The sequence below is a fragment of the Phyllostomus discolor genome, chromosome 12, assembly GCF_004126475.2.
Source record: "Phyllostomus discolor isolate MPI-MPIP mPhyDis1 chromosome 12, mPhyDis1.pri.v3, whole genome shotgun sequence".
NCBI classification, from domain to species: Eukaryota; Metazoa; Chordata; class Mammalia; order Chiroptera; family Phyllostomidae; genus Phyllostomus; species Phyllostomus discolor.
Genome location: NC_040914.2, coordinates 49,312,840 through 49,335,654, shown reverse-complemented (window position 1 = coordinate 49,335,654; position 22,815 = coordinate 49,312,840). Strand labels below are relative to the sequence as shown.

General features: G+C 62.9%; 1 protein-coding gene and 1 long non-coding RNA gene across 2 annotated transcripts; one reads left to right on the top strand and one right to left on the bottom strand.

The window, feature by feature from the left end:
• Nucleotides 1–2,834: 2,834 nt before the first annotated feature.
• On the bottom strand, nt 2,835–12,127 carry LOC114488196 (protein naked cuticle homolog 1). The gene is made up of 6 exons (XM_028501868.2): nt 11,982–12,127; nt 11,461–11,556; nt 6,981–7,128; nt 6,440–6,524; nt 5,191–5,318; nt 2,835–4,345 (listed from the first exon to the last, which is right to left on the bottom strand). The coding sequence occupies exons 1-6, from the start codon at nt 12,033–12,035 to the stop codon at nt 3,756–3,758; spliced, it is 1,101 nt and encodes a 366-aa protein (XP_028357669.2). The 5' UTR covers nt 12,036–12,127; the 3' UTR covers nt 2,835–3,755.
• Nucleotides 12,128–12,715: 588 nt separating this feature from the next.
• On the top strand, nt 12,716–22,801 carry LOC118497818. Its single transcript, XR_004900342.1, has 3 exons — nt 12,716–12,727; nt 14,165–14,166; nt 22,728–22,801. It is a non-coding gene; the product is annotated as an uncharacterized LOC118497818 (long non-coding RNA).
• The last annotated feature ends 14 nt before the right edge of the window (nt 22,802–22,815 follow it).

The following is a 22,815-nucleotide window of genomic DNA, read 5'->3' as shown; positions in this document are numbered from 1 at the left end:
GCCGCCGCTGGCTTGGGGATCGGCAGATTTGCAGACTGGACAGAACTCATCCGCCCCCATTGCCATAAAGTGGGCCGGAAGCCTCGCCAGGAAGCACGGCTGACTCCTTGCCATCACCCCCACCCCATCCCTACCCCTCTTTCTCTCTCTCTTCTTCCTTCCATGTCTAATTACTTGGCACAGCTGCTTCCAGAGGTCATTTCGAATAGCATCAACACCGAAATCGCGCGTGCTCTGGAGCCGGCAGCGCTGCGTGGCTGCCGTGTCTCCCGCTGGTGGTCGCCAAGCACCAAGGCCCTGCCACGGCCTGCGGGGAGGGGGAGGGGCAGCCGAGAGCCGCAGGACCCTGAGCAGCTGTCGAAGAGAAGGGGGCAGAGCCCCAAGACCCAGGGAGGCCGATCTCCGAAGACAGGAGGTCGCAGAGCGAAGCAGGGGCCTGAGTATGAAGACTATGCCGCTTCGCGGGTAAAAATAAAAGGGTGGGGCGGGGGGCGGATTAGGCAGCGACGGCAATGTTTTCTTTCTTAAAAATAGATCCGAAATAAATACTGGGAAATGTCAGCATGTGTACCATCTGGGGGAGCCCGCAGTTCCTGGTGCACGTTCTTCTGTTTGAAACTGCGTCGTTTGAAACAGTTTTTTAAGTGAACGATATGGGGGGTGAGGGAGAGGCGAACAGGCAGCGTCCAGAGGGCGTCTCGTGTCTGGCGGAAATTCTCTGTCCTATGAGGGTGGACACGTCACATCGTCCCCCATTTGTTCAGACCCACGGAATGCGCCACCCGAGACTGAACCCCAAGGCGACCCCGTGGGCTTGGGCGGCTATGCTAGGTCCGTTCAGGTGCATTCTGGGTAAAAAGAAAAAAAATGCACCACTCGGATGATAACGGGGGAGGCAATGTGGGCGGGGGGGCGGGGGGTATGGGGAATCTCTGCACCTTCTTCTCCATGCGGTTGCAAACCTAAAACTGCTCTGGAAAATAAAAAAACGTCTTTTTTAAAATGAACAAATGTAAATGGGGAGATAGCTTATATAAATGCATTTATTCTTGTAAATAACGGCAGCTAACACTGAGGACACACTCCCAAGGGTCCTTTAGCTCGCTGAATTTTCACCGTGAGTCAGGGGGTGGGGGGGGGGAGTGAGTCTCTGAGGATCCCCTTGATCAAGGAGACACTGAGGCCGCCGAGGGACAGCGTGCAGCACCGCAGAGCGCCGAGAAAGGCCGTTGGGATCTGAACCCAAGCCCCCGGGGCCACGCTGAGCGGCCCTGGCAGGTGCTCCTGGAGGGAGCACTTCTCCCTGCGCACCTCTGTACGATGGGGTTGGCCAAAAAGTCCGTTCGGTTTTTTCCTGTGCGGTGGCTCTTAGGAGCACTTAGTTGTCTCCAACCCCATTCAGTGAGAAACAGTTTTGTTAGATCTTATTGTGACAGCTGTCCTATCAGCGTGCATTATTTTTAAAAAGTATCAACATTGGTGAGTTTTTGTGCAGCCATTTTAAAATTGAAGATGGGAGAAAATATACAACATTGTCGGCATATGATGCTTTACTCCTTGCAGAAAGGTAAAAGCACAACCGAAATGCAAAAAAAAAAAAAAAAAAAAAAAAGATTTGTGCAGTGTACGGGGAAGGTGCTGCGACCAATCCAATGTGTCGAAAGTGGTCTGCGAAGTTTCTCGGCACTGTTGACCTTCTGGCCAGATAATCCTTCGCTGGGGGCCGTCTTAGGCACTGGAGGGTGCTCAGCAGCACCCCCGGCCTCCACCCGCTAGCAGCCAAGAGCGGGAGACAGCCGACACACTCCACATATCCCAGTCAATAAAGCTATTGGTGAAAGTGAAAAACGCGTCTTTTATTTTATGGGGGGGGGGATTAAACTTTTTGGCCAACCCAATATTTGAATCTTTTACACATGCACGTTGCTGTTTTCGAAAATTCCTAAAACAAATCCCCGCCAGCGTGAAACAGAACCCTGACAGCCGGGGGTGGGGGGGCCGGCATGGGGCTCCCACCAGAGGCTGCGGAAACAAACGCTCAGGAGTTGCCAGGCCACAGAGAGCTCCCTGCGTGGACTGGCTTCTGGGTTTGTTTCCATGGCTGCAGCCACGACACTGGGCCTGGGGCGCCCACAGCTCCCCTCTGCCCAGCACCTCTCCTCCATCCCTCCCTCTGGCGCAGACCTCCTCCCTTGCCACAGGTTGCTGGGTGACCCCATTGGGCCACAGTGATTGGTCCAGAGATCAGTACTGGCCCTGAGCCCAGCCCATCGGTATCTCCCCCTGGTCCCCTAGTGCAAGATCCTCTTCCACTTGGTGGTGTGGTCCAGAGGGCCAGCAGCCCCAACACCACGGCAAAGCACGCTGGGGTGGGGGCGTCCCCGCTCCCTCCCTCCCTCGGCTACATTCCCATCAGCTGGGTGTCAGGAGCCCAGACACAGTGGTTAACATTCAGTGGTTAAGAGGACCACAGGGAAGACTAGAATCCCAGCTCTGCCATCTGCTGTGTGATGTCAAGCAAGTAACTCAACCTCTCTGAGCCTGACATGCCTCCTGAGCTTCCCCTGGCTGCCTCGAAGGGTGGTCCTGAGGATGAAATGTATTCATCCAGTCCCAGGCACACTGCCCCTAATCCAACAATAGGGTGACAACAACTAAGCCCAGTATCTTTACAAATAACCCCTCGCCAACCACACTCAACCCAGAGCAGAGGCTCTGGAACAGGGGACGCAGCCGGGAGGCCGAGCCACAGAAAGCACGCCGGCGTCAGGCGGCAGGTGGCGCTGGGCTCGGGATACGTCCACGGAAGCAAACACCGACCGGGGCGCACGCGCAAAGGTACCTGAGAGTGTGTGTTTATAGAAAGATACATAGAAATGGACAGATGGCAGCGAGCGACAGAGACAGAGCTCGGTCCCAGAACCCCGTGGGGACGCACAGATTCGCCGAGGGCAGGACTCAGGCTTCCCCATCTTCCTTCAGCACAACCGGCAGCACCCCACTGCCCGACCCGGGAAACCCCCGCTGGTCCGTGGGGCTGGGGGCCTCCCCGGAGGCTTCCCCCGTGAGAAGTCTGGTTTCAGGGGCAGTCTTTAGAAGTGTGTGTGTATCTTTCTACGGAATCGAGGAGGAGGAGGAGGAGAAGGAGAAGTGTAGGTTCACATGGTGTGCGGCGGGAAAGAGGGACCCGTTGGGGCGAGGGCACGACCCCCCTGGAAAGGCATGGAGGAGAACTCCAGAGAGGACAGCTAAGGGTCCCAGGCCAGGACGTGAGAACACAGCAGCCGGGGAGGTGGCGCGGCCACAGTCCGCCGAAATCCTCGGAGCGTGGTACCGTCGGTCAAGGGCAAAACAAAATCAGAATAACACTAAGAGGTAGCAGCTGTTTATCTTCTCGGAGATTTCGAGGGTCTCTGGAAGAGATGGGGGGGTGGGGCGGAGTCTGGCCGAGGGGCTCCCGGAGCGGGGTGGGGCTGGGGAGGGTGGGGGGCTGCGTGGGGACCACAGCCGGGACCCCGAGGGAGCCTCTGCCGGCCGCCGGCCGCTGACGCGCTCAGGGCCGCTCCCTGGGGGAGTCACGCACGCACGCAGTCCCCACACTTATAAATAAAAGTTGACGTCTGTGTTTCCATAGATCTTCTACATGGAGCCTAGCGGAATATTAGTGGAGTAACAATAATTATTAATAACAATACTCGTCATAATAACAATAATTAATAGAATGCGAATGCCGGGGCGGGCGGGGCGCAGTGGGCCTAGGTCTGGTAGAAGTGGTGGTGGTGGTGGTGGTGCTCGTGGTGGTGGCGATGCTCGTGTCTCTGGACCGCCTGGCCGGCCGGGCCGTCGAACACCACCACGGCGGGCAGCTCCCTCCCCTGGTCCCGCCCCACCAGGGCGCCGCCCGAGGCCAGCGGCCCCTGCAGGCCCCGGCCCCCCGGCTGGCTCTCCTTGGCTCGGTGCTTGTGCTTCTTGTGGCCGAGGGGGGCCAGGGTGGGGAGGAGGGCCACACCGGTGGCCAGGTGGGCGGATGGGGACGCCGCGGGGACCGTGGGTCCCAGAGGGGGTTTGCTTCTTGCCCCTCTGGCCCCGTGGCCCACACCCACGCTCTTGCCCTGGGCCTTGGGGGACCTCACAAAGTGCTTGCTCCCGTCCTGGGCGCCCCGGAGTCGCTGCTGGGCCTCCGAGACCTTGGCGAAGGGGGTGTCGGGGCCGTGGGAGGAGCCGGGGTCTGCGCCTGGGGGCTTTCGGTGTGGGGCGTGGACGGCTTCTGGCTCGTGGGAGCGGGACCGCGTGGGGTTGGAGGTACGGGGGTGCAGTTCTGACTTCTGGGCCGCGGACGGGGAGCCTAGGAACCAAGCAACGGAGAGTTGATGGGCACCTACCGTCAGCCGCACTGCCCAAGCCCTGGGAACCGCAGGGTGCCGGCTCCCTGGGGCTCACAGAGGCCAGTTGTGCTTCCTCAGTGTGCACCCCCCGCCCCCGCCCCCAGCCGCCCCCTCCCCGCCTCCCCCAGTCCTCAGATGAAACCACTGTGGAATGGAACTTGGCCATCTGCTAAGTGGGAAGAACTATTTCTTTGTCAGGGCTTTACACATAATTCTCCTTCCTAGACAAAGTTTCGAAAGAGTGGGAGACAGAGGCTGATGACCAAGGTCGCAGCAGGAAGATGCAGGAGGGTGCCTGTAGGCACAGCACTAACAGGTGAGCAGGGGCTGCCCGCAGGGGAAGAGGACCACAGAGAGGAGGGGAGGAGAGGGGAGGGGAGGGGAGGGGAGAGGAGGGGGCTCAGCGGACTTCCGGGAGCTCCCTGTTCACTGAGCTTGGCTAGAACTAGGATGCTGGAGTGGAGGAAGGCAGGGCAGCGATTGCTGAGTGAAGCAGGGGTCCCCCTGGGGGAAAGAGCCGAGAGAGGGGGGCAGGGGAGGGCGGGCTGGGGCGTGGCACGGGGCTGTCGGTGTCCGCCGTGCCATACGCCCTCAGACGCTGTTTGATCGGGTTCGTTTTGTGCGTTAGTTACAGCACTTCCTTATTTTTAATGCTTTTCCTGTCGCCGCCTCCACATCAACATCTGTACCCTTGTCCCATGCACGCCGTGCCTTCCCCCGGCCCAGGGGGGCCGGCGACCACTGCCCGCCCGACCCCCTGCCGGCCAGGCCCCCACCCCCCTCTGCGGCCCCCGCCCCGCCTCACCAGGCCCAAACTGGGACGTGTAGTTCTCTATCCCGGCGAGATCCAAGTAGTGGTTTCTCCTCTCAATGTTCTCGTCCACGCAGTGGTGCTGGCAGCCGGGCTGCTCCAGCCGGCTGTCTCCCTGGAACCTGCGGCGGGACCAGGCAGTGAGGGGGTGGGCCCTGGCCCCCCGGGGTGGGGCAGCTCCTTCCACTGCTCCCTGGCAGTGGAGACGGACACCCGCCTGGCCCCCCTGGGCCTTCTGGGAAGACAGGAGAAGGGCTTTGCTTTGAACAGACCCGAAGCAAGGCACACGGGTTACTGACCAAAGCTTGAGGATGTCCCAAAGCCAGGCTTAGGGTCACGTGCCCGCCACTCCTGCCTGGTTGCCCAGGCGCTGTGGGCAGCAGAAGCCCCCAGGACACTCGCCCTGAGGCTGGTGGACTCCTTTTCCTGCCCCAAAGCCCAGAGTGGACCCTTCCTCTGGGAGGAGAGGACAGGGAAGGGGCAGATTCTGGGTTCCCTGTCCCTCCCCTGGCAGGGCCTCTGTGATCTGCCTGCGCCCCACTCCCTGCCCCCCTGCCCCCCAGCACAGACCCCGCACCTGCAGCCAGCCTGGGTACCTCCAATTGGTAGCCTCCTGCCCGCATCACGCCGCGCCCCTGCATCCCCCTTCTCTCCGGCCCTGTGCGGCTGCTTCTCAAAGCCCAGACCTCTCCCCTCCACAGCCTGGTCTCAGCCAGCACCGTTACTTTGTGTCACTCTGCACGGGAGGCCTTTTTAAAAACAGCCTCTTTCTCTCCCTCCCACCCTCCCTCCCTTCCTTGAAGTTAAGGAAATAGCACGAGGTGAGACGTGACTGCGGGCTCATCCACAGCTCTGCAGTCCCCAAAGCCTGGAAACAGAGGTTCCTCCTGACCCATTCTGAACAGCGCCCTAAGCGATGAGACGGCCCAAGTCTCCGTGTCACACTCAGTGCGAGCCTTCGTGTGTCTCCCTGCAGACACTGGGCACTGCGGAGCGCCCAGACCCCGACACGGGACTCCCGAGAAACACACGGTGAGCCCCTCTGCAAACCCAGCAAACGCAGACCCATCCTTAGTGATTTAGAAAAAGCTGGAGTCTGGGCGCCTGCCTACAAACTGCCGCCCCCTGAAGACAGCACAGATGGGAGCCGCCTGCCCGGGTCCGCCCCTCACCCCCCGGCCCCCACTGCGCAGGCGCACCCCCGGGGGCCAGGGTCTGCCCCTCCGCTGGTGCCCACCCGTACCTGAGCGGGGCTCGCTGCTTCTTCTCCCAGCTGCGCAGCTCCTCCGCGGGCTTGGTTTCTGCTCTGGGCCTGGTGGTCTGCAGGTCTGAGGCCCGCCCCAGAGACAGCCTGGTGACACGCGGCTCGGCCCCACGCCCGCCGGCCTCCTGGCCGCGCCCAGGTGTTCCAAGCTGCCTGGCCCCTTAGAAAGCGGGCTCTCGCAGCTGCCTACTCATGGCTCTGTGGCCGGAGTCCTCAGAGCCAGGCCTGCCAGAGGGCTCTCCCAGCAACCTGTCCTGCTGACCTCCTCTCCGTACTCCTTGGCTGGGCTTCAAGGCCCCGCCCACCCACCCCCATCACAAGCCAGGCCTCCGTGGTGGCTGCCTGTGTGCGTACACAGGCCCGGCCCTGTGCTTTGCTGACTCAGGGGGCCTCCATTCCAAATCCCTTCCCTGTCTACACCCCACCCCTGCGAGACCGGCTCCAATCCTGCCTGCCCACCAGGCAGCTCCCAGCGCATGCCCCTGGGACCCCCCCACCCCCGCGCCCCGCCGCCCCTCACCGGGATGGTTGAGAAGGATGCTCTTCTTGCCCTGGCTCCCATCGGGGGCCACGGTCAGCTTCACGCGCAGCGTCTTGCTGGACGTCGGGGAGTGGTTCACCGAGGAGTCGACCACCTCGTAGATGGTGTGCAGCAGGCTGGTGATGTCCTGGGGGCGGGGCGGGGAGCAGACACCACACGGGCTTCAGCCGCGCTGCCTTTCCAGCGGGAAGCAGAGGGCCTACCGAACCCCAAACGCTGAGCGCCTGGGGCTCCCCAAAGCCGAGCCTCGGGCAGCGATGTGGGGGTGGGGGGTTGTGTGGGAGGGGCCCTAGGAGCAGGGGGAGGGAAGGGCGGGGAGACCACGGAAAACCTCGCTGAGCAAATCACAGCCGGGGCCCACTGGCTCAGGCACGCCAGAGCCCCCGGGGGAGACTGGGTGGAACCGGCCTGGGGAAAGTCTCACCCCAAGTCAGGAGCTGCCCTGGGGTTGCCGTGCCCCCGACCTCTGGGCTGTCCACTGCAGGCGGAGCCGCCTTCCCGGCACCAGAGGACGCTCCAGTAGGGGGCGCTGTCCCCCCCCCCAGAGCACAAGGCAGCGGGGGAGCTTAGAGGTGGGCCAGGGGTACAGGCAGGGGGACACCCAACCGGACCAAACCTCATCTTCTCTCCGGGCCTTGGGGAGCCCTCACCCGAGCAGTGGGCTCCAGTCCCTGCTCCACGAGCCCCCCAGAGACTCCCCCAGGGACGGGAGGGGAGGACCAGGCCCCCTCAGTAGGGCTTTCTGTGCTCTGGGCTCCCTGTAAGGTCGGGGTCTGAGGGGCAGCTTCCTGCCTGATGTGATGCTGGGAACCTCTGGGAAAAGGACTGGCCGTTCTCAGGTCACGGCCACAGGCTGGGCCAGCTGCCTGCCCAGCGACCCTACTACCTGAGCACAGACTCGCCCCTCCCTTCACCCCCAGCCCCGCCACAGGGCAGGGCTGACACCAAGCTCCACCCTGGCCTGCCTGACAGGCGTGGGCACTGGCCCTGCTGCCCCCCACAGGCGGCAGCCACTTGACTGATGACAATGCAGGGGCTTCTCAGAGAGGCTGGGTCCAGCTCCTGTTAAATCTCCTGAACCCTGGGTACTAGCAACTAATTTGTCTTTTCTATTTTTAAGATTTTATGTATTTATTTTTAGAGAGAGAAGAAGGGAGGGAGAAAGAGAGGGAGAGAAACATCAATGTGTGGTTGCCTCTCCTGCGCCCCCTACTGGGGATTGGGCCTGCAACCCAGGCATGTGCCCTGACTGGGAATCGAACCAACGACCCTTTGGTTCACAGGCTGGCGCTCAATCCACTGAGCTGCACCAGCCAGGGCCTAATTTGTCTTTTCAATTCTCCATTCCCCTCGTCCCCAGCCCCTGGCAACCACCATTCGACCTCGCGTCTCTGTGACTGACTACTCCAGGTGCCCCGTAGACGCACAATCATACAGGATATGTCCCTCTGTGACTGGCTTCCATCACTCAGCACTGTGTCCCCAAGGTTCGTCATGACGTAGCATGTGGCAGGGCCTCCTTCCTCTTGAAGGCTGGATTCTATTCCATCATCTGCATGGACCACGTCTGCTTTATCCACGCACCAGCTGATGGACACTTGGGTGGCCTTCCACTTTGGGGATGTTGTAAATAACGCTGCCATGAACGTGGGTGTGTAAGTAGCTCTTGGAGACCCTTTCCTCGATGCGGGGGGAATGTATACCGAGACGTGGAATCGCCTGGTTCCACGTGGAATCGTGGTTTTCTGCAGCAGCTGCACCACCGGACATCCCCGCCTGCACACACGCACACACACACGAGAGCCCAAGGCTCGCCACCTCCACACAGCGGCGCCTGTCATTGCCCGCTGGTCTGTGCAGCGTCCATCTCACCGAGGGCGAGATGGGGGAGGCAGGTCTCAGGTGGCTCCGACTCACGTTTCTCGCACGGTCAGTGATGCTGAGCATCTTTTCGTGTGTCTGTGGGCCATTTGCGTGTCTTCTTTGCAGAAATGTCTATTCAAGTCCTTTGCCCATTTTCTGATCAAATTACTTCTTTTTTTTTATGTTAAATTTTAGGAGTTCACTATACGCTGTTTTCTGGATATAATCCCCTTATCCGGCAGGTGATTTGCCAACATTTCCGCCCACTCCGTTGGCTGCGTCCTTCCACGCACGGGCGTGTTAAATTCTGACGTAGTGCCACTCGCCTACCTGTACTCCTGTTGCCTGCGCTAATTTAATTCCTAAGAAAACCCTCCAGGGGCAGGGGCCAGATTGGGAATGTGGGGGCTGCCAGTTAGAGACCCAGGCTCAAGTCCCTGACTCGCCGGCTCGCTCGGTGACCCCACCTCCTCTGGGGGGACCACAGAGGACTCCTCCTCCCTCTTCTCCCGTCTTTGCTGGAGCGGCTCTGCCCAGTCACGCCTGCCGCCCCCCCCATGCCCTGCCCCGTCTCAGAACACCCATGAAAGAGATGTCATCATCGTCTCCATTTCACAGATCGGGAAGCTGAGGCCCACCATCATCCTCCCCCAGGCACCGCACACCAGGCCTGGGGCCCCCGTGGGTGACCCCAGAGGGTCCCAGCTTATTTGGGTGTTGGAGCGAGCAGACCTCAGCCACGGCCAGCTGGGAAGTCAATGCCGTGGGCTGCACGGCGCCTGGCACAAGGGCACAGGTGCTGGGGAGGCTGGTGTGGTGCACCGGTTGACGTGTGATGGTGAACAGGTGCTTTCTTCTGAGTGGGAAGATGGCACCTGGACCCCGAATCAGACGCCGGGAGTGTCACGAACCCACGGCAGACAGAAATGACTGGTTCGGGGTCAGAAACATGACTCCACCGGGGCCGGTGCAATTCGGTCCCGGCACATCTGCTGACAGTCTGAACTTGGGGACCCGCTGGCGGGACGGGGTGTCGGTTAAAACTGGCAGCTGTCACCCCGAGGCTGCCAAAGCCCGCCTGACGACAAGGGGACACAGAGGAAACGAGACCATGGTGAGCATGAAGACACCGAGCCTCGGGGCCCAGGGTGCCTGAGGTCAGCGCCCTGGGGCCTGCCTCCAGGCTGAGAGCCGGCACACCCCTGTCGGTGACAACCCAGGCCGGGATTCTGTCCCTCACGCCCCAAAGCCACCCAGAGCTGCCTCCCCTCCCGGGTTCCCGCATCTCCAAAATCGCAGCCGCAGGAAGAAAGGGGCGTGGCCTTGCCCCACTCAGGAGGCGGCTCCCACACCACCCCCACCTGCAGAGCAGAAGAGGCCTAGCCCAGAGCGAACCCGGCAGGCGGTGAGACAGCCGCGGAGCGCTTTCTGCGAACCGGCTTGACGCCCAGACGTGCCGAGGGGGGTGGGGGGGTGGGAGGAGCCAGCCTGACACCCAGATGTGCGGGGGGGGGGGGGGCGGGGGGGGGGGGAGCCAGCTGGGCCCATCCCAGAATCTGCGGCCATCCCACAGCCGACCATCGGGCTCCCTGTGGAGGGAGAGGGCGTCAGAGCTGAGCAGGATGGAACAGGAACACGGACCCGGCAGAGGGGACGGGCCGGGGCCCAGAGCACCGGGGAGGCAGCACTCCTCTGCAGCCACTCCGGTCCCACCCCGCCTCCACGGACCCTCCACGGTTCCGCTGCACTTGCGCCCACAGCCTCTGGCCCTGCCCCGTGCCCCGCCCCGCCGGCTCCCGGGCTGCGGCCACGCCTCTCCCCAGATGTGGCCACGGCACCGGCGTCCCCAGCTCGGCACACCGCACGGCTTGGCCCCCCTGTCCCCTCCTTCCCCTCTCCACCCCGAGGCTGCCCCGGACACCCCGCCCGTCCCTGCGACGCCACTCTGTTATTTCCTCGCTGGACAGGTCTCGCCTTATAATCTTCCTCTAATTGGTGGGGACCTGCCCGCCTCGTCCGACGGGCAGAGCCACAGGCTAGGGACTGTCAGCCCGGATCCCGCTGTGGCCGCACGCCCAGTGTGTGGCAGATGCACACAGTAGGCACTCCGGATGCAGACACGGGCACAGAGGGAGGGCGGAGGAACACAGGGAGGGGAGGGGTGTGGGAGAGAGAGGCCCAGAGCACTGCGGGGGTGACAAGGGGAGGACAGGCCCTGAGCAGGGGCGCTGCGGGGCCTCCGGGCGGGGCCTCCGGGCGGGGCTTCTGTGTGCCCACCTGCCCCGGCGCCTGGGCACACGGGCTGTCGGGGACGTGGCCCGGGTGCTCCCAGCGCACCCAGAGCTCTGGGCCACAGAGGAGGAAGCCCCTCCTCTCAGTCACCTCTCCGGGCAGTCCTGGCACACCCCTCCAGCTCCAGCGGAAGCTCCCAGAAGCCTTGTTCCACCACACCTGCACCCTGCCCCACTCTGGGCCCCGTTCCTGCCTAGGGGCGGGCCCCCTATGGGGGCGGTGCAGGCAGCAGCAGCCAGACACACAACCAACGCCCCTGGGCCCGGGGCACGGCCAGCCACCAGGGCCAGGCAGGTGCACTCACCTCGCGAGTGACCTTCCCGTTGTTGTCAAAGTCATACAGCGTGAAGGTCCACTCCTGCCGGCTGTCCTCCTCCACGGACACGTCACACTGTAGCTCCTGGACACAGACAGATGACACACGGGCATGGCCGGTCAGCCAGGGGCTGGCTGGGACACCTGGAGGCCAGGTTGTGGGGCCGCAGCCTCCCCACTGCCGGGTAACGACCGAGACACAACCAGCCAGGGAGAGAGGCCAGGCTGAGCGGGCGGTCTGGCCTGGCAGAGGGGCCTGCAGGGGGCCACAGACTCCCAGTCCTCTCGGGCAGAGGGGACACGACGGGAGGGGTCTGCCAGGGGCTCTGTGGCCTCAGCCTGAGCTTGAGCCAAAGACTAGGAGCTCCCCTGCACACCCGTCTACACACACGCATGCACACTTGTGTCCACACGAGCACCCACACACACACTCACATACACGTGCATGCCCACACAGCCTGCCCAGCTCCGCTCCCACGGCCCCCGGGGAGCTGCCGCAGGGAAACTCACCTCAAACTTCAGCTGCTTCTTGGAGCCCGGGCAGGACTCGTTCGGCTTCTCCATCCTCTTCTCATCTCCACTGGCCAGCCCGTCGGTCTTCTCGGGAGGCAGGGCCACTGCGGGCGGAGGCGGGGAGGGAGGGCGCGTGAGAGAGGCCCCGGCCCCAGCAGGCGCCCAGCACTGTGGCTCTGCTTCGGCCGGAGCGGAGGACCGCCAGGGGCCGGGGGCCCTTCCCGCCCTGCTCGTTGCTGAGGTCAGCGTCGCCTTGTCCTCAGGGGGCTGTCCAGGCTGCTCCAGAGGGGACCCCCATCCTGGGTGTGCCCATGCGGCCACCCAGATCACCTCCAAGGGCCTCTCAGGCCTCCGCTGCGGTCTCTGCCCCGACCTGAAGCCCACGTGGGCAGATTGAGCCCCCACAACGGTGCAGGACAGGGCAGGGGGCAGGGCTGACTTTGGCGCCCCAGAATCATGACTGCATGGCCGCAGCCCCACTGCCTTGGGGCTGACACCGGCCTCCTCCAGGGTGCCATCTGCCCGGGCCGGGCACACTGCCTGCTGGGGGACGGTCAGGACGAGTGACGGAACACAGTCCATTCAACAGGGCTGCTGAAGGGAAGGGCGCATGTGCATACCAGCACGCGCACGTGAGAACACACGTGCACTCCGGCAGGTGTTGTCTCCAGGAGAAAGCTAACCCTGTGCTCTTCACTCAGCCTCTGTCCACCCTCGGGGTCAGTCCCCTGCCCAAGGTCACAGTCCATTGTGTGTCCTTCCAGGAGCGGGGAGGAGGGTGGGCATCAGTGCCCACCACCTGTGCACCCCATTTCCTCATGAACACCCCCAAGGATGCCGGGAGGGCGGCCCAGGGTGGCTGTCCTCACCCCGACCTGCGCCCGGGCCTGCGAGGGTCTTCAGATCTGCACACCAAACGTCAGCCCTGCCTCTGCCTGAAGAAGGGGAGGCGGGTCTGCCTGGGAATGAGCTTTCCCAGGACGGCTCCCGGCCCTCGTCCGTCCGAGCGGATACTCAGCTGCCCGGGGCAGTGACTCTGTGGCCCTGCGTCACCTCTCACGCCCGACACTGCACTGACTCCACTCTGGCTGTCCACGGACTCCTCAGTCCTCGCCGCTGCCCTGGGAGGCAATGACTATTATTAGCTGTGCTTTCCAGAGGGGGAAACTGAGGCACGGAGAGGGTAAGTGTTTTGCTAGTCCACGACAGGGCTGGGATTTGAACCCAAGGAGCCTGGCTCGTGCTACATGCCCCGCTGTGCCATTCCCGGCCAGCCTGGGCAGAGGGAGTCTCTCCGCTTGGGTCCTGAGCCCCCGACAGGACGGGAGGCCCAGGGCAGGTCACGCAGCCGCACTGGATGGCTGCTGCTGCAGCTGTAAAAGGGGGACAACAGTCCCCTCCCCCGGGGGGTTCTTGTGTGGACGCAACGCGCTGTGACCGAGCCCAGGGCCCTGACGCCGGGTCCCCACCACTAGTCAGGGGCAACGTCCCCTCCCCACACAATCTGTAGGGAGTCGGCACAGTTGGTAGCTACGTTTTCTCAAAATACAGAAGGACACAAAAGTATCGTTTCGAAAGCAGGCAGCCCAGGGTTGGGACCAGGGCAGGGAGGGAGGGGCTGAAGATAAGGATGCTCTGGGTCACCAGCCCAGACAGGCGGGGACAGGAAGGCCACCACGACAACTGACAGGACAGGCTCTGGCCACAGCTACCCCTGCCCCCAACCCCAGCTGGGCCTGGGGACCGGAACAGCCATGCCCGGGTGCCCTCTTTCCTCCCTGAACAGCCGGCAACATGCAGGGAGCCCCCAGCCCACGATGCCCACCCCCCAACAAGGCGGCAACTCCCTAGAGCTGCTGGGGCTCAGCTGTGACCCCGGCACGGGGACACTGGGCATCCTCACCACGGGAGTCGTCAGGGACAGCCACTGACCGCTTCTGGGACAGTGGGTCCAGCCAAGTCCTTTCCTCCCTGCTGCTCCTCAACGGCCGGGATGTGTCCCCCTCCAGGGTCACGGTGAGCCCGGGGAAGTCAGGTGGGCCACTGGCCCATGGCCCCAGGCCAGCCCAGCCTAGGGTCTGAGCCACCCTGACTCCTCCAGCCCAAATCTACTGGTGGCCTGCCGGGCCACAGCTGCCACCATGCTGGGACAGTGCCATACCTACCAGGCCACAAAGGAGTGGTCACACCCATTTAAAAGAAGGGAAGGAAGTTGAGAGCCTCGTCTGAGAAATCGGAGAGTGTCTGGCCCCATCCCCAGCACTGGGAGAAGCTCCGAGCCCCGGCAACGCCCAGCATCCCCGATGGGCACAGCTCTGAGCCCTGGAAGTGCCCAGCGTCTCCAACGGGTGCAGCTGCGCTCAGCAGGAGGGTCCCGGTGGACGGGCCACATTCAGACTCACATCCCGACTCCACCATGGACCTGGGGGAGCTGGGGCCAGGCACCTGACTCCCCTGGACCTCAGTCTCCTCATCTGTAACGTGGGGATGAGGCGGGCTCTCCCGCACAGGGCTGCTGGGGGGAGGGGACGTTGAGGAAAGTGCCTACTGAGTACAGTGACCTGCATGCAGTAAGTGCTCACTAAATGCTGGCTTGGCAAAGAATGGAGATGAGCCATGGCCCCAGCCGACAGCCCCGATCCAAATGACCCGGGCACCCCCCTCAGAGACGACACACCATGCTATCACCAACCGCCACATCCCCCATTCACTCCCACCGCCCCCCACAACCGCCCCGGAGCGCGGGGCGGGGGGCTGGGGGGTTGCGGAGGAGAGGAAGAAGAAACAAAAACAAAGGCCAGCTCCGTCTTCAAAGCCGCTGCCTCCCTCGGCAGAGGTCCTGGCTGGAGATGTAAGCCGGCCAGGCTTATCGAAACCGAACTCCAAGTTCAAAGGGAAGTTATCAGAAAACCACCTTCAGGTTCAATGTTGCCTTTCAAGTTCCACTTGATAAAACCCAAAGAAAAGAAACCTCTGTCCCTGCTCCCTCCTTCCTGGAGCCCCCTCCTGCCCACTGAACAGAGACAGTCGGTCCTCTGCCAGGCACCCCCCCCCTTCCTCTCTCCTCTCCCAGGGAGGAAAGGACGCCCCTCACCCCCGCCCTTTCCCATGTCTTTTCCGGAGACCACGGTGGCCCGGATTGTCCTTCCTCCGCCAGCAGATGCCTCATCCCATCCCAGCTCAGAAGATCACCCGGACACCCATGGGGGGGCCCTTCACAGATGGGTAGCAGGACTGGGAGCCGTCCCGTCCTGGGGCCCTGGGGGCCGGGAACGAGGAGGGTCGGCACCCCCAGCCCTACAGAAGGCGGCCAGCCTCTCCCTCTCCCCTTGTCCCCTGCCCAGTGGCCAGAGGAGGCATCAGGGGACTGATCAGACAGCCCTGCGGACCCCCTGCCAGAGTCAGGGGCCAGGACTCGGGGGCCAAGCTTCTGCATCCACACGGACCCTCTGGAACCAAACGCCAAACCACCACCCGCCCACACTCGTCCCCGTGCAGAACAAATCACCCCTCACCATCCATCCATCCACCCGTCCGTCTGTCTATCCACCCATCCCTCCCTCCTTCCCTCCGTCCACCAATCTGTCCATCTACCCACCCATCCCTCCCTCCTCCCCTCTGTCCACCAATCCGTCCATCCACCCACCCATCCCTCCCTCCTCCCCTCTGTCCACCAATCCGTCCATCCATGCACTCATCCCTCCTTCCTTCCTTCCGTCTGTCCATCCGCCCACCTGTCAGTCCATCCATCCCTCCCTGCCTCTCTCCCTGCCTGCCTCCATCCATCCATCCCTCCTCCCCTCCGTCCACCAATCCATCCATCCATCCTCATCCCTCCCTCCTTCCTTCCGTCTGTCCATCTGCCCACCTGTCAGTCCATCCATCCATCCCTACCTCTCTCCCCCCATCTACCCCTCCCTCCCCCCATCCAAATGTCTGTCTGTCCGCTCATCCATACGTCCACCTCTCCTTCCCTCCGTCCACCGATCCAACCTCAGCGGAGAGAGCCACACTGCTCTGAGATGAGCTGCGGCATCAGATCCCGAGACCCCGCTGTCTCTGCCTCCCGTCAGCCCAGCGGCTGCTTTCCCAGAGGTGACCTGTGGGGGCGTGATTTCAGGGAGACTCTGGTGACTCTTCCATGACGAGTCACAGCAGCAACAGGAGATGCTGCTCGTTGGAAAAAGGGTAGCAGGGAAAAGTAGGAGGAAGAGGAAGAGGAGGGACAGAGTAGGAGAAGAGCAAAGCCTGCCATTACCTCTGGAGAACCTGTGGGTGACCACAGAGCAGGATTGGCAAACCACACCCCCGGGAGCCAAAGCCCGCCCACTGCCTGTTCTTGTAAATAAAGTTTTATTGGGACACAGTCCAGTGCACACACAGTCCATAGAGCCCACCACGGGTCCTCTCCTGGCCCTTAGGACACGCAGCCTTCACCCCCGCCGGGGTGCCGTGATCAGCAGGGTGCAGGCGGGGTCTCCCCTGCTGCTCACCTGCTTGGGGGGGAACCCCGACGCAGCCCGCAGCCCGCCCACCAGACCACGTGGCCGCGCAGACAGGAAGCGCCAACTCCGCTGCCTTGGACCCCACTCTCAGCTCAGACAAGTCTGGGGTCAGCAGGTGGAGGGCCTTTTCTCTGGAAACCGCTCCCGGTCCGTCCCTCCTCACACCACGGCGTGGCCACGAGGGGGGGCGGGCTGGCTGTGTTTACCAGATGACGTCACCTCCCCCGCCCCCGCCCCCGCCCCCCTGCCGCGTCCGCCCAGCCTGGCATTACTCCGCCCCCAGCAACTGCCAGATTAAATGCATTACTTGACCATCTTCACCCGGCTCCCTTTGATGTTCCCTTCTCCAGCTTCAAAATACCTTTTGGAGGGAGATCAGACAGCATTAAACAGAATTACTAATTAATTAAGCAAAGTTAAATTTTAAACACTGTTTGTTGTGTTAGCCAAAAGCCTGAACAGAACAGACTTTTTTTTTCCTCCACTGAGATCAAAGACGGTCTCTTCCCTCTCCCCTCCCCCAGTTTAAAAAAAGGGTGGGGGGGAGGAAGATGGGGGAGGAAGATGGGGAAGAAGAGGGGTGCTGGCGGCAGGGGCACAGGGCACAGAGAGGGACACCGGAATGGTGACGACCACCCCCACCGCCCCACCTGTGGGCCCACTGGGAGGGGGCACACCGGGCTCACTTGGGACCACACACCGGGAAAGCCATGGTCACTGTCTGGGGACTGTCCACCCTGGCCAAGAGCAGCGACCCGGGCAGCAGGATGGCGCTGCAGACCCGGCATGAGCTGCTGACAGCTGGCACTGCCTGGACACCATCAGAAGGGCTGTGAATTGAACAGAGCAGCCGGCCGGCCAGCCCCCAGCCCCCAGGGCTTGGGGACCCAGTCACGGGGGTCTCAGGGAGACCGGCCGAGGGAGGTGGGCCAGGGGCTGTCCGACGGGGGCAGGCGCCGTGCCTGCACACAGCAGCACAGATGTGCCGACGGTGTGTGACATTTTTTGGACAGATGGCGAAAGGCGTTCTGAGGGGGGTGGCCCTCTCCCTGACGCGCACAGGCAGGCGGCACTTGCTGCTAGCGGAGCCCTGGCTGCTCCCGTTCCATCCAGCGCTCCGTGCGAGGTCCTGCCTGGGGTCTTCTGACTGCCTCTCGGGGCCCGCCACAGCCACGCAGCCACGACGCACGTCTCCCGAGAGCTGGGGCCCCACTGGCTCCTGGCCGGGGGCTGCCCACCGTGGACGGCGCGGACCCACCACGGCGTGCTGAACTGCGCCGAACCCCCCCGGCAGACGGGAGGCGAGACGTCGGCACAGCCGACGTGCCATACATTCTGGCTGGACTGAGCCTGGGGACTGGGGTGGGGAAGAGGACGACTGGGAAGCAGTGGATCGTGGGTGAATCTTGTCCTCGGGCTGCTGCCCAACCCCGGACAGGGCCGGCAGAGGCCCTGTCACCCTAACACAAGCCAGAGGGGCCTGGTTGACGTTGCACTTCGAAAGAAGAGACAGATCGGAAACCCCGTTGTCTGGCTTTCCAACAGAGTGAGCCCCACCAAAGGGCAGACAGGACTCTGACACTCAGGTGCACGGCAGACACCACCCCCAGCCCGGGTCCCTGGCGGGCGCTCGGCTGCCACTGCGTTAAGATCTCACCCAGGCCAGAGCTTCCTGGCTGCAGTTTGGACACTTGCCCCACCGTATCCACTGTCCTCTCTCAATGGGCCACGCACGGATTATCTGCCGCAAATATTTTCGTCTCGGGATGGCTGGCGGGATGCTTCTGACCCCCCAACCACCCTCCCCCCCGACAGCTGTTAGAGGGAAGGCAGATGAATTTTAATATTAGCCTACGCCAAATATAATTAGGCGGGCTAATCTGCTGCGTGTAAAAAGAGAAAGAGATCGTGTGCGCATTCCAGGCCAAATGGTTTCTGGCACCACGTGCTGAGGCCCCCCTTGGGGACGGTCCCAGAGGCACAGCGATCTGCACGGCCCCAGATGCTGGGGACAGGGGGACACTCGTGGGGACACCCGTTATCTCAGGGGCTCCTCCGCGTTACTGTTTGCATTTGACATAAGAGGAGGCGGAGCTTAAAAAGCAAACTCAGGCCGTTTCGCTCCTGAAAGGGATCGCCTGCTAGGGCCTCTCAGACGCGCCCCTCCGCGGGAACTGCTTTTTCCCATCTCTTGACCCTGCCACGCCCTCATGCATGACCCCTGCTCACCCGTCAGGTGCTCCACTTCAGCCCCTAGCTCAGCTTCCACCTCTGGGAAGCAGCTCCCCTGGCCCGGGATGTGCCCAGAGAGCCCAGACAGACCCCAGACTGCACCAGACCAAGTGCATCACCGCCATGGATATGACACGAGAGCAGCAGACCTAGGATCTGAGCCCAGAAGGTGTAGAAACGGAAGGACGAAAACCCCGCCTGCCTGCCCCGCCACGGGTCTCTCCCCTTCGTCACACCACTGTCGTAGACACCTGTCCCACCTGTCCCGCCACCATTCTCCTGCCGATCACCAGGTCGGGGCCTCGTCTGTGGGGCCACCGCTGTCCATCTCAGCCCACGTGGTTTTTCAGGGGCTGATCCCCCTGCGGCTTCCGGGGGGACGGACGCTCACGACCCAGGCCCAGTTTCTCTCATCTCGCCCCGACGGCCACTGTGGCCGGTCCCAGATCAGCGCCCAAGTTCACGGTCACACGACAGGAGCGAGCGCTGCCTCTGTGCCCCTCTCTGGCACGGGCCCCTTTCGACTCAGAACCGGCACTGTGATTCGAGGACGTTTTCAGAATCAGGCATGTTCACGGCCGACCGGCGAAGACCGTCGTCCCTTTCCGCACTGACTCCCCGCACGGCCCCGTTCCCCGAGGCTCCGAAGCGGCATCCCTGGAATCCGGCTATGGGAGGCTGAGCTGCAGACGTATTTATTCAGGTTTTAGTGGGATATATATATAGGGCACAGTTATAAACGAATCGCGTATTCTTTTCCTTAAAGAAGTCCCCCCCGCCCCCGCCCCCCCGCCCAGGCCCCAGGCCTGGACGAGCTTCGGGCCCCACAAACCTACACCCAGCGTGGCCGCTACAGCGAGACTCCAGCTCCCGCGGGAAGGACTGGGACGCGGCCGCTCTCGCCTGGGGTGGCTGAGCTCCCGGGACGCGCGTGCCCAGGGAGCGCTGGGTGGGCGCCTCTGCCACCCTCGGGGGAGGGGCTCACGGAGGGCAGAGGGAGAGGCGGCGGGGAGGGCCAGGGCAGCGGGTGCGTGCAGATGACCGACGAGTTGGAGCTCTCGCATCCGGCCCGTCCTTTTCAGGAAAGTCCCACCCTAGGACTTTTCAATTCCATGGGCCCGGGTGTAAGCGAATTTGGGTCGAGTATCCAAAAGAACCAAACGAATCCCGAAGTAACAATCCACCACTTAGAGTCCCTGCTTTTCAGGAAAAACCAGCACCAAGAAAACAGTAATGTAGCCAACGCAGGGCTCACTGAGGTGGTTTCGGGCCGCTCCGGCCCGTGCACGCCCACCCTTCCTGAGACCAGCCACGCCACCTCGGGCCTCTCCAGCGCCCTGCCCCCCGCACCCACCCCCCCAACAGCCAGGCTGCATCTTACTGTAAGTAGGTTTCATTTAAGGGCCAGTTGTGGCTGAGGGGAAAGAAGAAAGGGGAAAAAAAGGGGGGGAAACCCTTCCAACAAATAGCACTCGGGCCTTTTTCCCTCATCAGAGTCTAAGGTTATGGCCACTCTACTCTGAGGTTCAAACAGGACTGAGACGAAACATCTGTTGGGGCGGGGGGGAGGGCACGCAGGGGGAGGGACAGGGAAAGGGAAGAAAGCCTTCTTTGGGCTAAAAATACCGTGTCCCTTCCACTCTCCCCCGTCCCCGCCCAAGTGAAGCCATGTGATGAAACACAACTTTTAAAATCTAACCCCGAGCTACTTGAAACTATGAAAGCCTCCTCGGTATCTGACACGAGTCAGAATTTCCACTGCTCACGCTGAGCTTTTATGAAGCACAGACTTGAGAGAAACTGCCGTCACTGCCGAAGCCCGGGGCTGCTGGGGACTGCCGAGGAGTGGAGTCGGCGAGTGACAGGCCGCAGGGGCCGGCTCGGACGAGCCCGTGGGCGTGGCCCACCTGGGCCCCGCCCCCCGTGGTGGCCTGAGTGACAGGCCGCAGGACCTGCTCGGAGCGGAGGGCGATGAGCCAGTGGGCGTGGCCGACCATCTGGGCCCCCCTCCCACCGTGGTGGCCTGCCCTGGCGGGGCGGGGGCTGCTCTCCTGTGATCTCCCCTTCCTCTCCGACGCTCAGGGGGCCACCCGCCAGCCCCTCCGGAGAACCAGCCTCGCCCAGCGGCCCTGAGGGGCCCGAGGGGCCCCGAGAAGGAGTTGGCTCCCTCTCTCCCAGCCGCTCACTGAGCTCCAGACGCAGAGACCACCCGTCTGCTCAGCATCTCTGCTCGCACGGCCCACAGGCCTCTTGGTCCCAACACGTCTGAAACCCAAACCAACTGTCGCCCGCGAAAACGTCTGCTTCCCCAGGGACACCCTCGTTTCCTTAGTTCCTTAAGTGCAAATTCTAAGGTATATCCAGGTTCTCTCCCTCACCCCCTGCTCACCCCTGCACCCCTCCACCCTGAGGCCCACCCTCTCCTCCCAGCCCCGCGGCTCCCACGCTGGGGCAGCGCCACGGCCTCTCCTCCCACCGACACCACCATGTCGCTCCCGTTTGCTCTGCCTCTGACCCCCTCCGAGCGGCCCCGCCTTCCCGGCAGCCACAGCTGTCCGCTATGGTAGAGTCAGAACCTGGCGTTCCCCTGCCCACACCTTCCCAGGGTTCCTCTTTCCAAAGCAGCCCAAAGCCCAAGCGTCTGCCCTGCTTTGCGTCCCGGAGTTGCCTCCCGCCCCACGGGCCTGCAGCTCTCTGGTGTTCCCTGAACCCCAAGTCCCTTCCACCGTGGGGTTTAGCTCGCTCCCCCTGCACGTCTGCCCATGACGGGCGCCCTCCTGGGACCTGCATCTCAGCTAAGATATAACCTCCTCAGAGAGGCCTTGCCCCATTCCACCCTTCCCAGGAGAGGCGCAGGGAGAGGACCTGTCCCCACAGGAGCCCCCCCACACCCCGGGAAGAGGTGCTCTGGCTGTCCCCAACGAGGAAACTGAAGCCCAGAGAGGCTGAGCGGCACGCCCAGTGTCACACAGCGAGTTGCGGGGAAGCCCGGCTGGAATGGGGGTCTGACCTGCAGATTCCCAGAGAGTCAGTATAAGGGGGGTTGGGGGCTCTGCTGGGCGGCAGGGTCTGGGCCTGTGCACATTGGGACGGTCCCCCGGGTCTCGGTCCCAACCCCGCTGCCCTGTGTGGCAGGGCCAGCCGCTCCGGGCACAGCCAGCCGCCCTAGGGGCTGGGGAAGCAGAGATGCCACAGGTTCTGTCTGCCAGGCCCAACCCGGGCTGAGGAGTGGGGAGGGGAGGAGGCAGCTGGAACCCCAGAGAAAGGGGCCACCTAACTGGTGGCTTTGAGGGCTCCTTGGGGTGTTACGAAGTCAGCTTTCTACAGAAAACGTCACGTGGACTGTGCCCTGCCTGCGTTCGCCCCCAAGCAAAGAGGCTGGAAGACCAGAACTGGGCACTTTGGGGACCCTGGGGGGCGGGGGGCCGTGGGCAGAGGCCAGAGAGTAAGAGGCAGGAGCGAGCCAAGAGGCTGGGCAGGCAGCACGTGGTGGGACGGCGGTGGAGGGGGGACCCATTTTCCCTCTGAGGGGCGCAGAGCAGTCGCTGCCACCCAAGCCAGGTCAGGAGGAGACCCCCCGACAGCTCAGAGAGGCGTGAGTCTGCCACACACACAGGCCTGGCTCCAACCCTCACCTCAGGCCCCGGCCACGGTCTGCCCCACGGGAGGAGGGAAGTGCGGGGCTCAGCGTCCCGTCCTCACACCCCGGCCGGGTCCCCACGGGCTGCCCCCGCCACGCCCAGCCGGCCCTGAGCTGGGGACTCTGGGTGTTGACTGCGTCCTGCCACAGTTCAAAAGCAGCCCCGAGGCCCGGCCCGGCACCAGGCCCGGCCTTAATCTCCCAGCCCGCACGCTCCCAGCTGGCCGGTTAAGGCGGTTAAGACGCCGGATTAGGGCCGGCTTTCCATAACAACGCGGGAGCTAAAGCCATCCTCTCCCGGGATGGCTAAAAGACTTCTTTTTATCTTCATGCCTCAGATGGCCTTTTTTCCCCTCCCTTAAACAGCCCTCCAGCCCGCCAAGAGGCGATGAACTTGGCCAACAGGAAGACAAAGAAGAGATTCAGGATTCAAGCTCGTTCTCCCTGGGCCAGC

Coding starts and splice junctions, on each gene's coding strand:
- LOC114488196 (XM_028501868.2), bottom strand. CDS start 12,035: ATGGAGAAGCCGAACGAGTCCTGCCCGGGCTCCAAGAAGCAGCTGAAG. Junction 11,557..11,981: donor AGAAGCAGCTGAAGTTTGAG/GTGAGTTTCCCT, acceptor GTCTGTGTCCAG/GAGCTACAGTGTGACGTGTC. Junction 5,319..6,439: donor AAGCAGCGAGCCCCGCTCAG/GTACGGGTGGGC, acceptor GTCCCGCCGCAG/GTTCCAGGGAGACAGCCGGC.